The sequence below is a fragment of the Aphanomyces astaci genome (genome assembly GCF_000520075.1).
Source record: "Aphanomyces astaci strain APO3 unplaced genomic scaffold supercont1.19, whole genome shotgun sequence".
Taxonomy (NCBI): domain Eukaryota; phylum Oomycota; class Saprolegniomycetes; order Saprolegniales; family Verrucalvaceae; genus Aphanomyces; species Aphanomyces astaci.
In genome coordinates, this window is record NW_009798282.1 from 490,944 (window position 1) to 503,508 (window position 12,565).

At 49.3% G+C, this 12,565-nt stretch overlaps 6 protein-coding genes across 24 annotated transcripts; 2 read left to right on the forward strand and 4 right to left on the reverse strand.

Moving 5' to 3' along the window:
- Positions 1 to 1,194: 1,194 nt before the first annotated feature.
- H257_08575 (ATP-dependent chaperone ClpB) lies at positions 1,195 to 5,285 on the reverse strand. Of its 4 annotated transcripts, XM_009834501.1 has the most exons (9): positions 4,617 to 5,285; positions 4,389 to 4,566; positions 3,988 to 4,329; positions 3,347 to 3,540; positions 3,132 to 3,293; positions 2,926 to 3,078; positions 2,482 to 2,696; positions 1,530 to 1,713; positions 1,195 to 1,468 (listed from the first exon to the last, which is right to left on the reverse strand). In XM_009834501.1, the coding sequence occupies exons 1-9, from the start codon at positions 5,269 to 5,271 to the stop codon at positions 1,257 to 1,259; spliced, it is 2,295 nt and encodes a 764-aa protein (XP_009832803.1). In that variant the 5' UTR covers positions 5,272 to 5,285; the 3' UTR covers positions 1,195 to 1,256. The 4 variants fall into 4 exon arrangements, with proteins under 4 accessions (XP_009832803.1, XP_009832804.1, XP_009832806.1 ...); XM_009834502.1 differs by having other exon boundaries at positions 1,530 to 2,696; XM_009834504.1 differs by having other exon boundaries at positions 2,482 to 3,078.
- Positions 5,286 to 5,322: 37 nt separating this feature from the next.
- On the reverse strand, positions 5,323 to 7,686 carry H257_08576 (STE/STE11 protein kinase). 16 transcript variants are annotated; one of them, XM_009834517.1, is made up of 8 exons: positions 7,563 to 7,585; positions 6,929 to 7,507; positions 6,561 to 6,837; positions 6,213 to 6,512; positions 6,043 to 6,158; positions 5,831 to 5,974; positions 5,544 to 5,762; positions 5,323 to 5,487 (listed from the first exon to the last, which is right to left on the reverse strand). In XM_009834517.1, the coding sequence occupies exons 2-8, from the start codon at positions 7,326 to 7,328 to the stop codon at positions 5,435 to 5,437; spliced, it is 1,509 nt and encodes a 502-aa protein (XP_009832819.1). In that variant the 5' UTR covers positions 7,329 to 7,507; positions 7,563 to 7,585; the 3' UTR covers positions 5,323 to 5,434. The 16 variants fall into 16 exon arrangements, with proteins under 16 accessions (XP_009832819.1, XP_009832816.1, XP_009832807.1 ...); XM_009834514.1 differs by having other exon boundaries at positions 6,929 to 7,686; XM_009834505.1 differs by having other exon boundaries at positions 5,323 to 5,762; positions 6,929 to 7,686.
- A 129-nt stretch (positions 7,687 to 7,815) lies between these two features.
- H257_08577 (hypothetical protein) lies at positions 7,816 to 9,583 on the reverse strand. Its single transcript, XM_009834521.1, has 3 exons — positions 9,475 to 9,583; positions 9,321 to 9,412; positions 7,816 to 9,262 (listed from the first exon to the last, which is right to left on the reverse strand). The coding sequence occupies exons 1-3, from the start codon at positions 9,530 to 9,532 to the stop codon at positions 8,702 to 8,704; spliced, it is 711 nt and encodes a 236-aa protein (XP_009832823.1). The 5' UTR covers positions 9,533 to 9,583; the 3' UTR covers positions 7,816 to 8,701.
- H257_08578 (hypothetical protein) lies at positions 7,821 to 8,595 on the forward strand (the record flags this gene model as incomplete). Its single annotated transcript, XM_009834522.1, has 1 exon — positions 7,821 to 8,595. One exon carries the CDS (start codon positions 7,821 to 7,823, stop codon positions 8,463 to 8,465), a length of 645 nt encoding a protein of 214 aa, XP_009832824.1. The 3' UTR covers positions 8,466 to 8,595.
- Positions 9,584 to 9,676: 93 nt separating the features above from the next.
- On the reverse strand, positions 9,677 to 10,698 carry H257_08579 (hypothetical protein). The gene is made up of 2 exons (XM_009834523.1): positions 10,328 to 10,698; positions 9,677 to 10,248 (listed from the first exon to the last, which is right to left on the reverse strand). The coding sequence occupies exons 1-2, from the start codon at positions 10,592 to 10,594 to the stop codon at positions 9,790 to 9,792; spliced, it is 726 nt and encodes a 241-aa protein (XP_009832825.1). The 5' UTR covers positions 10,595 to 10,698; the 3' UTR covers positions 9,677 to 9,789.
- Positions 10,699 to 10,828: 130 nt separating this feature from the next.
- Positions 10,829 to 11,918, forward strand: H257_08580 (hypothetical protein; the record flags this gene model as incomplete). The annotated part of the gene is made up of 5 exons (XM_009834524.1): positions 10,829 to 11,063; positions 11,108 to 11,422; positions 11,469 to 11,532; positions 11,595 to 11,685; positions 11,729 to 11,918. Exons 1-5 carry the CDS (start codon positions 10,866 to 10,868, stop codon positions 11,916 to 11,918), a joined length of 858 nt encoding a protein of 285 aa, XP_009832826.1. The 5' UTR covers positions 10,829 to 10,865.
- Between the last annotated feature and the right edge of the window lie 647 nt (positions 11,919 to 12,565).

A 12,565-nucleotide genomic window follows, 5' to 3' on the forward strand; every position in this document is an offset into this window, starting at 1 on the left:
TCCAAGGCAGGGGAACCCACGGAGTTCACGGCAGGTCGCTCGTAAATGCTCGCTTAGACTGTTTAGATGGCGGCGCACAATTCACGACTTGTTCATCTGGAGGGATCGAAACGCACCGCGGCTACAGCGGACAAGTCGACGATTGATGCAAAGCCCACCATCACCCACACTCGGAAACCACATTGTACATTAGATATCGTGGTGTGAATGGTAACGACCACCGTTCGTGGGTTGGGTTCAAATATATATACATGACGCATCAGATAATACCAGTAATACATAAAATTGAAAATATTAACATGAATGCAATAAAAATCAAATAGTTTTTAACATACCAACTACCACGACCACAGTAATACGCGTATAGTACATATACTACTAGTATTAAACTAGAATTACGAAGTATGATGTTATATAAACTATTAATATATACTTGTACGAGTATAAGATACACAATTTGCAAAGTGCATGGCTGTCTGGTGTGTTTTATAGAATGATACATTTCAATGCATATCACGAGATAGAATAGATACTAAATGAAATTGAAATCCATTTACTATTAATAGTAGTACTAACTACGTACATAGTACGAAGCATATACAAATATAGTGATACAGTACCGCCTTGGATCGAAGCAAACGAGTCGCGGAAGGCGGTTGCGCTGCTAAAGATGAACGTACGTACCTTCGAACGCGTATACTCTAACTATCAATATTATTGAATGTCCAACACTTATAGTATTCCGCTCGGAATTAAACGAATCGCATATGAATTATACTGCCATTTTTGGACCAATGAAGCATCACGCTTTTGAAATACGATAGTTTAATTGGCCACATTATGTATTATATCAGCCAATCAATACCGCAATTCCGCGTCTACACTACGAATCTCGTCTTCCATGACTTTTAAGCTGGCAGGGAGGGAATTCCATGAAGCACCTTATACAGTACTTCATGCAGCAAGTGATATCTGTGACACTGTTACTTGTTACAGCAAGTAAAATTGTGTGTTCTACTCAAAATTCCTTTCGCGGTTGGTTGAATGAACCTCATATATATGTAAGATTTCGAAGTTTTACTATTTCAGAATTCATTCTTTTAGCCAATCATAATGCAACCTTCATGATTTTATAGCCAATCCTACAGCTTTGGTCGATTTGTTTTTGGCGATTTCAACAATCACCCAAGATTAGCCAATTTGGTGAAAAGCACGCAATACTATTGCATTAACGTTAAAAAAGGAGGAAAGGTTGATCATGCATTGGTAAACACGAGCGAGTCGGCGGCAGGATTTGGCTGGTCGACGTGGATCGTATCTCCCGCCTTGAACGAGCCCACGAGGATCTGTCGAGATAGAGGCGTGAGCAGCTGCTTGTGAATCAGTCGCTTGAGCGGGCGGGCGCCATACATGGGGCTATATCCGACCTCCGCGAGCCACGACTTGGCGGCGTCGGTCACATCCAGCGCTATATATATACATCCCATCAATCGCGTTAATACATATATATATATATATCTTTCACTTACCAAGTTCCTTCTCGTCCAAAAGCGCTTGAATATCATGCAGTTGGAGGTCCACAATGGCTTGAATCTGGTCGCGCCCGAGCCGGTTAAATAGCACCATCTCGTCGATGCGATTCAGAAACTCGGGGGGGTAATGGTGTCGCACAATCTCCATCACGTCGTCTTCAGCGTCCACACTCGGCACACCCTACGGCAAAATAGTTATCTACTTTTCAAATAATAATACTAGTACAGAGTGTTTATATATACAATCATGTATTGTGCTATTCACAGTCAAATTTGCCTCTTTTGGGGGATAATTGATGAAATCGCCTACTAATCGAGAAAACGAGTATGATTGGCTACAAAGAATGAAGGTTGCAATATGATTGGCTAAAAAGATTGATTGATGCATTGCACTCACACTACGATACCTCTTCAACTTTGTTTTATATGAAATTTCGAAGGTCCGGCGATTGTTCGGCGGTTGATTCAACCAATCGATATTGTAAACACAATAAAGTACAAGACTCGGCACAAGTATAATTAGCCAATCAGATTTTGAAGGAAGCCATCATGACCATCTCTATCTCATCAATGTATATGACCTCTCAATTCATGTGAATACAATCATCCACTTATTACATACAAAAGTCAATACAAAAAAAGAGCATCAACCGTCGGTACATTTGCAGAGTCGGCACACTAGTATCTATATTTTGGGAAATAAAACGACAATATTGTGAATTTGCTATAAACCTCCAAAACTCGCGTGGTTTGTCGAATCAATATTGAATCAAGCTGGAGTTTGGATTGGTTGAATATCCTTGTCCTTTCTGCCAAACATCAAATGCACTCAAAATTCAATTAGCCAATAGCGTCGATTCATATGATTCGATTCAGCGGCGAGATATTCGACGGGGTCTGAAAATTTGTACCGAATATCCACAAGATATAATATACAATATATATTTACCTCGGGCAACGTCGCGAGCACGTCCGACCCGAGGTTGCTCGTGCAGATGATGACTGTATTCCGAAAATCGATGAGGCGGCCCTGGGAGTCCGTCAGCCGCCCTTCGTCAAACACTTGGAGCAGCAAGTTGGACACATCTCGGTGCGCCTTTTCAAACTCGTCAAACAGCACCACTTGGTACGGCCGCCGCCGGATTGCTTCCGTCAGTGTCCCGCCTAGTACGAACCATTCCAGTTAATATGTTTTATCAAAATATAGACAATCATCATTCGTATACGTTTTTTCTACATGTATATACATGTATATACAGTATATATATATACATGTTGGTTTTGTATATATATATATATATATTTATACATGTTGGTTTTATATATATATATAACCAATGGGGATTTATTTAGTTAGGGCAACGCTTGGTATGTTCGAGAGATTGGGGGGTACCTTCTTCGTACCCAATGTACCCCGGCGGCGCGCCAATCAACCTCGACACCGTGTGCTTCTCCATGTACTCAGACATGTCGATGCGCGTCATAGCCGATGGATCTTGAAATAAAAACTCACCCAACGCCTTGGTCAGTTCGGTCTTGCCCACGCCTGCATACATAACAGCACCTTGTCACATATAAAGTACATATAGTAGTAAGTACCTGTGGGTCCCAAGAACAAAAATACTCCGAGGGGGCGGTTGTGCGCATGCAAACCAGCACGCGCCAGTCGAATGCAGTCGCTGACGGCCTTCACGGCGGGCAACTGGCCCACCACGCGCGTCTCGAGCAGATTTTCCATATTGAGCAGCCGCTTCTTCTCGCCTACAACATCCCCATTTTGACATCTCACCACCACTACTTTGCGTTAGGCTTACCAGACAGAAGATTCGACACGGGGATGCCCGTCGCCCGCGCCACCACCATCGCAATGTGGTCCGACGTCACAGCATCCCCCAGCAAGAGCTTCGAATGCTTGGGCTCTTCGTCTGCGACACTGTCGTCGTGCTCCACTTCTCGCTCCAGTTGCGGAATCACACTGTGCAACAATTCGCCTGCGCGGGCATAATTGCTACCACACACCAACATTATATATATATATTCCAGACAAAGGAAATAGAAAACATGTTCAACATATCGAAGGTACAAGATATAGTCCAATATATCACAGCCATATATATATATATGCAATACGAACGAAATCGTCGTTTACAAAATATCGAATGTGCAAAGGTCTTACAAAACGTAGTCTATTGCGACATCTTATATACCCGTCATAATATATATATATATATATATATATATATATATATATATATGCAACATCAAGGAACTCGTCGTTTTCAAACTCTTGAAAACGCATACATACGAAATGGAGAAATAAGATATCCCCGTCATAATATATATATATATATATACAATACAAAGGAAATCATCACTTTCAAAGTATCAAAAGCGCACCGAGGTACAAAACGTAGTGCAAATCACTAGTATATATATATATATATATGCACTGTACCCATGGCGCTGCGCGGCTTCCAACTCGCGGCGCGCCTCTTCCAGTCGTTTTTTTGCGGTTTTGAGGCCCTCGAGGCGCGCCTTCTCTTGATTCCATTCGGTCATCAGAGCCTTCAGCTCGGCCTCCATCGCCGCCAGGTCCTGCTGCACGATCTGCCGCTGCTTGACGGACGCGGCGTCGGTTTCTTTGCGAAGCGCTTCCATCTCGATCTTGCGCATGATGATCTTGCGCTCCAGCGCTTCGATGGGCTCCGGTTTGCTCTCTTGCTCCAGCCGCAGTCGCGACGCCGCCTCGTCCACGAGGTCGATCGCTTTGTCGGGCATCTTGCGGTCCGAAATGTACCTGTACATACATGGTCGTGATGAGATGATATTGGGGGGAGGTTCGTTGGGGAGGAGGACCGATGGGCAAGGGTCGCGGCCTGCACGAGTGCGCTGTCGGCAATGCGCACGCCATGATGCACCTCGTACTTTTCCTTCAATCCGCGCAGGATCGTGATCGTTGCTTCCACAGAGGGCTCCGTCACGAGCACCGACTGAAATCGCCGCGCCAGTGCCGCGTCCTTCTCGATGTACTTGCCTATTCACTCGTGATGAGATTTTATGGGTCGAACGACGATTAGAACGCACGGTATTCGTCCAGCGTCGTGGCGCCCATGCAATGCAATGACCCTCGCGCCAATGCCGGCTTGAGCATGTTGGCCGCGTCCATGCTGCCGTCGCCGCCGCCCGCTCCCATAAGCATGTGCAACTCGTCGATGAACAAAATCACCTCGCCGTCGCTCCCCTCAACGTCTTTTAACACTCCCTTCAGACGCTCTTCGAATTCGCCTCGAAATTTCGCCCCCGCGACCAACGCCGCCAAGTCAAGCGCTACCACATGCTTCTTCTTCATGCTCTCGGGTACTTCGCCGGATGCGATGCGCTGAGCTAGACCCTCCGCGATCGCCGTCTTGCCGACGCCAGGGTCTCCAATGAGCACCGGGTTGTTCTTCGTTCGCCGCGACAACACTTGCACCGCGCGACGAATCTCGTCTTCGCGCCCAATCACCGGATCCAACTTGCCGTCTTGCGCGGCCTGGGTCAAGTCGCGTCCGTATTTCTTCAAGTGTTCCCCCTTCGGGACGTTCTCAGGGTTCACCCATGCATTGTTGCTGGGCGTAGCAAGGCCGCGCCACAGCATCATATGTCGCGGCACGAGCCGCCGTCCCAACTGCCGCGAAAGCATCATCTCAGTGCCAGCTTGCACGCAAATGCGAATTTGAAGTTGAGGCCGAAGGAGCATGCCCCGGGGCGCGGGGATACTTTTTGAGGAAATATCGAAATATGTTGACCTTTTTGGACGAAATAAACTTTGCGCGTTAAATAATTATGAAAAAAATACACCTTCCTACATCACTACAACGGGGCGCGCGCCTCGTTCTCGAATTTCCAGAATGCGAATATTCTTAGGCGAACTGGAGGAACGAATGCTGCAGCAGTTCCGTCGCCGTCGCTCGCTCTGAAGAGTACAACATGATGACGGTAACCGGGACGTTGATGCAGTAGGATATGTACCTCTCGGGTCGATACAGAAGCACCGCTGAAGAAACGACTTGACGACGTCTGGCAACCAGTCTGGGATCGGCGGCCCCGTGGGGTTGATCGCCAGGTGATACATGACGGAGAGGTGGTTCGTGTTCGCCGGCCACGGATGCTTGGCGGTGGCCATCTCGATCACCGTCGCTCCGACGCTCCAGATGTCGGCTTTGAAGTCGTGTCCGGATTGCTTGGCCACTACACCATGCCATATCGTCATCACACACGCTACACTTTCGATCGAGTATTTGAGTAGGAGGGCGTACTTTCCGGGGCCATCCACGGCACAGATCCACGGATCGACCGCAAACTCTCCTCCATGCTCGTAGTTTTCACCGACGACAATTGCTTGGAGCATCCAAAGTCGGCCAGTTTGGCCACGCCTTGTTCATTCACCAACACGTTCGCGCCTACCGCCACACATCCCATGAGCATATCTACGCTAGCTGCTTGCATGTCCACGTTGTTGTTATCGTACCTTTGACGTCTCGGTGGATGATGTTTTTGCTGTGGAGGTACTCGACCCCGAGCAGAATTTGCCGCGTGAACTTGCGGATCAAGTCCAAGTTGAACACGTCGTAATGGGTAAGCATGCTACCCGACGACATGTTGCTTCATGCATCTCCCATGCTCTACCTACGTACGTACCTGGCAATGGACCCCCCCGGCACGTACTCCATGAAGATGTAAAAGAAATGCGCATCCCGATCGGTCCCTTTGTATCGCACAATATGCTCATGACGAAGTTCCTTCATCAGCGTGATCTCCTCGCCCAGCTTGGCCAGCATCTTGGACTCGTGTTCATGCTTCTTATCGCGCGGCACTTGGATCTGCTTGACAGCAAACAACTCGCCCGTGCACGAGTTAAGTGCCTTGAACACTTTGCCAAACGTGCCTTCGCCGATCAGTTCGCCGCGCTTCCACTTGATGCGCGTCGCCGGCCGCTCACTATATCACATGTCTTGGAGAATGTACGTCACGGAATCGGGTGGTCACCTGTCGCCGAAGAACCGGTGGAGGTACTTGAAATCGGGCGAGTTAGACCGCGTGAGCTCGCAGTCGCGCATGTCGTCTTGCATCGACGCCGACCGCGGCTTTCGAACGACGGCGCCCACGTCAACATGCTCGTGAAGCATGGCCGAGGTGCTGTCGTCGACCTGATTGTTGGGAGGATGGAGCACCGCCAACCCTACCTTGCCCGGTCCCGTCTTCGTTTCCCCGGGATCGGCGGCCTGTGACACTGTCGGAGTACTAGTACTCGTTTGGACTGGCTCTACACGATGAGACCGCGACCCGTAGAATCAGATTGGATCCGTGATCGAATCAGAAACGAACGATAGGAATCAGATGCTTGAGCTACGTACGGACGTCAGGGCGACGGTGGGGAGCTTTTTTCCACAGATTGAACTCGTAAAAGAATGGGCTGGACCCAGGAGTCGAGGGCTTTGGCGTCGAGATTGACGGCGGCACGGACGAGGACGCGTACAGAGGAATCAAGTCGGATGGTGCTGGGATGGAGAGTGCGTGGGGCAGCTCGCTATTTCGTCGGCTTGCTTGCACGGGTTGATATGTTAGCTTGTCTTCAAACGAGGCGGGGTCGTCCATGGAATTCACGCGGGACCGGCTGTCTCGGCGAGACGGCGCTCGGGGGGTTAATGTGAGCGGAGACAGCGTTTCTTGGGACGCAGGACGGAGGCGCTTGATTCGACCACTGTGAAAAAAAGGTGTTGCGTCGTCCCCGCTGCTGCTCTTTCGGTCGTCCATGAGCTGTCTCCATGGATGAATGGCCCCTACTTTGCCTTCTTCCGAATCGTAGCTGTCACCGCCGCTGTCAGGGCGAACGACTGCGTCAACCTTCTCGACGACAGCATCAGTTGTTTGGTTGGCGTCGCCGTCCTCCCTGCACTGAACAAACGCAGACCTTTCTTGGCTTTGGGGGTGGTCTTTCATCGTAATATAAGGCAGCGAAGATTGTACTACACAGCTGTACGCTTGTACCGAAGAAGAAGAACGGCGGGGATGCGGGGTGGCGACTCGTGAGCCAGGTCCTTGCGCGGCGGCTCTTGAAGATTGCGTAAAAATAGATTCTCGTTCTCTTTCGGCAACGACCATACAAACGCGAGGTTATTTTAAATCGCAGCTTGAATTGGCAAATCCTGGAGATTGCATAGATGGTAGGATATCTTATCCGGATAATCCTTTTTTTTACCGGACCCTTACGTGTCTGCGTGCGTGGTTGGACAGATAATCGCCTTGATGGCCGATAATTCCACCAAATCAGTGCAGATATGCTCGGCATGCCATCGACAGAGCTCCAAGCTGCTCCTGTGCGGACAATGCAACTTGGCGTACTTCTGCAATGCAGCCTGCCAGCGCCAGATCTGGAAAGCCCACAAACCCGTGTGTGTCGCGATAGCTAACCCTGCCGTGGAGATGCGCAAGACCCAGCGATGTGGCAATGGTCTGTTCGCGACCAAAGCTTTCCGCCGTGGGGACCTCATCATCATGGAAAAAGTGCAATACCTCACGATGAAGGACCTCGCAGGTCGAGGCCGGCTGACTCAATTCGGGTACACACTCACAGAGGAGAACGGCTCGGAGGGGTTGGCATCGCACGGTCCGATCCTGTCGATCCTCAACCACGCGTGCATTCCCAATGCCTGGGTCAAACGCGAAGCTGGGCCGTACCGCAAGCTGTACGCGAGGCGGGACATTCAGAGCGGCGAAGAGATCTGTACATTCTACGACGGCGCCGACAGTGCCGACGAAGAATGCGGGAGCACGGAAAGTCGCGCGGCCAAGCGCGCGTCGTTGAAGGACCGCTTCGGTCTCGATTGTTTGTGTTCGCATTGTGAAATGGACGTCGTTCTCGGGGAAGATGGCGCCATGGACATGGATTGACAATTCCATATATCCAGTGTACAATATACCACTTAGTACCATGCATCATGGAAGGAATAATGAATGTAGGCCAACGCGCCGCCTTGTTGTTTGTGGAAATAACCTCTTACACGTTGGCGTCCTGTTTTCCCATCATTTGTTTCGTTCAACATATTAACGCAACTTGTGTTGGCGCATGCTATCAATAGCTGTAACTTTAGCCGTAGCCAAGCTACAGCGCAAGACAGATGAAGCCTCTAGTCGTCATACTCGTCCTCCTTGGACCACTTGGCGTCCTTGGCTTCCTTGGCCTCTTTCGCCCCGGCACTGCCCGCCGCCCCCTTCCGCTCCTTTGCATCGCCTTCGTCGTCGCTGTCATAGTACGAACGTTTCGACTGCGCGCGGTCCTCGACAATGTACTTGTATTCTGCCTTGTTGTGCATGATCAGCTCGTCCCCGACGAAGTAAAAGCTATCCGACACGGTCGCGTACGGGTTAGCCACCATGTCCTGGATCAGGTCTTCGTCCAGGGCTGGCACCGAGTACACGGCGTCCCACGTGTTGGTGCTCCTGGGGATGCAAAACCCAAACGCAAAGTCATACGACTTGACCAGTTCCTCTCGAAAGTAGTGCCGTTCGATCATGCGAAACCCGTGCACTTCCTTCCCGCCCACGCTAAACTCGAGCGACGTCATGATCGTCGGGAGGCGCAACACGTCCTCGGAGAATTCGTAGCGGATCTTTCGGTACGACTCTTCGTCAAGGGGTTGCGAGTAGTCGACTTTGGCCGCGGCGCGAGGTGGGCAGTCGCGGCCGACCTACAATGAATTCACGCACAGGTCAGGACTCCTCTACCATTGTCAAGATCGATCGCACTTGAAAGATTTTCCGCTTGCTTTCGTAATCGATGATCTGAAACTTGAGAAAGTCGATGCTGTACACGTTCGCGCTCAACGGGCAAAGGAACGCTACGAGCACACACACACATGCAGGGGGTCAGCACATGGACGAACGGAATGGACGAGTGTACATTTTGTCGGAGCTTCCAATTCCAACACATCGTCCGGTGTAAAGCTTTCTCGCGGCATATTCGTGGCTGGCAGTGTCGTGCGGCGGTGGTGGTTGCAGTTTAACTTTTGTGACTGTTGGCTGCAAGATACGTGCTGTTATTCGTGTCCGGATACAATATCCGGATTTCTCGAACCGACGGGTAGCCGAATACCCGGTACATATCCGAATTTACCCGATATTTGGAGTTACAAGCGTTTCAGATACTGTTTCAATCGTTACGGAATTTCCTATGCCATCCATCGTGATCCATCGTGGTGACCTGGAAAGAGGCGAATCATTGGTGGACAAAGCGACGGAGGTGTCCAGTCTTGATGAAAACGTGTGCTTCCTCTGTGCTCGTGTTGCGGAACACAGTCTTGGAAGGGTCACAGCTTGCGATGGCTTGTGGCGGGAGGCGCAGCCATGAGTACTTGAGCATCTGCGTCGACGTGGACGCGTACAGAGCTGTGACAGTGCCAGCAACGACAAACACTTCTTCGCCACCGTCAAACCCGTCCAGGCTCTCGACGCGTGCGCCAGGACCAAGGACGAGAAACCACGCATGTTCCCCTGTTGCGGCGTTCTGATACAACAAGCGCACGTTGCTTCCGGTGGACAGGGACGACCAGTCCTTTGCGGTGTGGACGGCAGTGTCAGGGACTACTACGTGGGTGTCCTCGGGAGTCATCCACCTCAACTTGACCAAGATAAGACAGCCGTCGTGGCCAATGGATGGGGCATGTACTGATCCGATCTGCGCGTTCGATTAGTTCCATGCGACTATGGTGATTCATTGGGATGCAGTTGTGATGTGTCACGTGGCCTAACGTTACCTCGTTGCGGACGTACGTTCCAGTTGGATACGCCCCGTGGTCATCGTGGAATGTACCTTCGAGGACAAGGAACTCTTCGCCTGCGTCGTGCTTGTGCGATGGAAAGGTCGAGTTCGGTGCATACCGTACGAGGGTAGTCGCCAGGGCCACTTCGTCGCCATCGCGATCGAGCATGCCACGGAACACTCCGTGAGAAGGCGACGCGACGAACGTGATCTCATCATAGTGTACGATGGCAGGCAGCGACAAATCTGCGTTCACCTTCATAAGAGTTGGCTGGAGCTCGTGCAATAAGTTACTGCCCCACCACACCAAACTTAAGATTGCGATTTCGTGTTGTTGAAGCGAAATCCAAATGTGCGTCAAGGTCAATTCTTATTGGTTATAAATGATCTATTTGTTAAGATTATTCGTATTTAAAAATGTTTACTTGGAAAAAGTAAGGTATAATCAATAGAATTTATTAAAATGGTTGATTGTATGAAATCGTGTAGACCTTGGCGACGTTTGAGTTGGATTTCGACAAGCCACAGTGTACATGGTGGAAACTCGCGTCACCATCGAGGTCCATGATGGGAGAGACCTTCCAGATCCATGCTCCTTGCGCGTTGCTCTGCTTGACGAAGCTATGGCTCGCCATCAAGCACTACCGTACCCCCCCAATGCACAGGGTGGAGACTGCAAGATCAATGTTACGTTGACCCCATCTAACTTTGACAAGAAGCATACATTTCACGTAAGACATCATCTCGTGCACCCTGCCGTCTAACATGTCGGCAGTTTATTTGGACAAACACGTCCACGCCAATCTTGTCTGTGGAGCTATGGGACTGCTCCAAGTCGTACGATGAGTTTGTGTGCGTGGCGCAGCGATCGTGTGAATCTGCCCTGCCGCCAACGTGGTGGGAGCTGCCGCGGCGGCATCACATGCAGCCAGCGCTTTTCATCTCCATCGCGATCGAGTCGGCTACAGACGACTTGGCATCGTCAGCGGTAGATCCCTCCCCTGCTAGCGACTTTACCTTCCACGTGCCTTGCGCCCGCATCAATTGGCGATCCCTGCATGAAATCAATATTGGTGCCATTGTTCACAAGGTTGAGCTTATTTGTTCGGATTGAATCCTAAACACGGCCGTTGTAGAAACAATTCGATGCTTTGGAGCACGTGATGGACCTTACGTTATTTGGAGATGCCAACACCGATGGTAACAGGACAGAGATATTTGAAGCTCGAACTGTAAACTATACCTCCCCACCATGAATGTAGATGGAAATAGCCTAACGTCTGCGCTCGTCTTGCTCCAGTTTGCCTGCCAATATGCAGAATACTGCCGAAACGAGCTGTCTCAGCGTGCCACGTACGAGAATATGCGATGTGGTTCCTTTTGAGACGACGTGTAGGTCCTTGCAACTTGCATTAGAAGCGCATGTCGCCACCAAGCACGCCATTCAGAAACGTCGTCGGCACCTGGCAGAGAAGCAGCATCTCTATCAAAGACAAATCAGCGCACTAGACGACCGGATAGTATCTCTTAAAGCCATCTTACACAACGACGAGGCGCCGCAGGATACAAGTTGCCCCCACGCCTAAAATGTTTTAGAATTCATTTTTATAAAATTCTTTTATATTATTTAAAATATTTAAATAATCTCTGTGAGATAGGACATCTTACTACTGTAACGTTAGTAGTATTAATGGATGTTACTACGTAGTACTCCGTATACTGTCTTGGACCTGGCACAAAACTAACCCCTCGTTTTTCCAATCCTGCTTACTAGTAGTCGAGAGTCGTGTACTATGATTGTATCCAAGCGCCCATGTAAAATACCGCTAGGTTAAATGTTTATTTCTGAACGAAAATTTGAATCTGAGACGTAGAATTTCTTTAGCACATTGAGATCTGTCGAATTTGCTGAAATTTTGAGTAATGAATACTACGTACTAGTAGTACTACGTAATATGAAGTACTTCGAAGTACTTCGAAGTATACACGATTTACGAAACAAACACGAAACAAAATACACCAGACTACTAGCAATCACGAAACGTTTTTGTTTCGTAAATCACTTGTATCTAATTCCTGCTATCTTGAAATTTGTACTACGTAGTACTACGTAGTATCCGATTGCTTGTATCTTAGATATATGGTGATTTACGAAACAATCACGAAACATGCATACTATTAGTAGTACTACGTAATTTACTGTGGACAGATATCAACACGCCCCACCATAGGC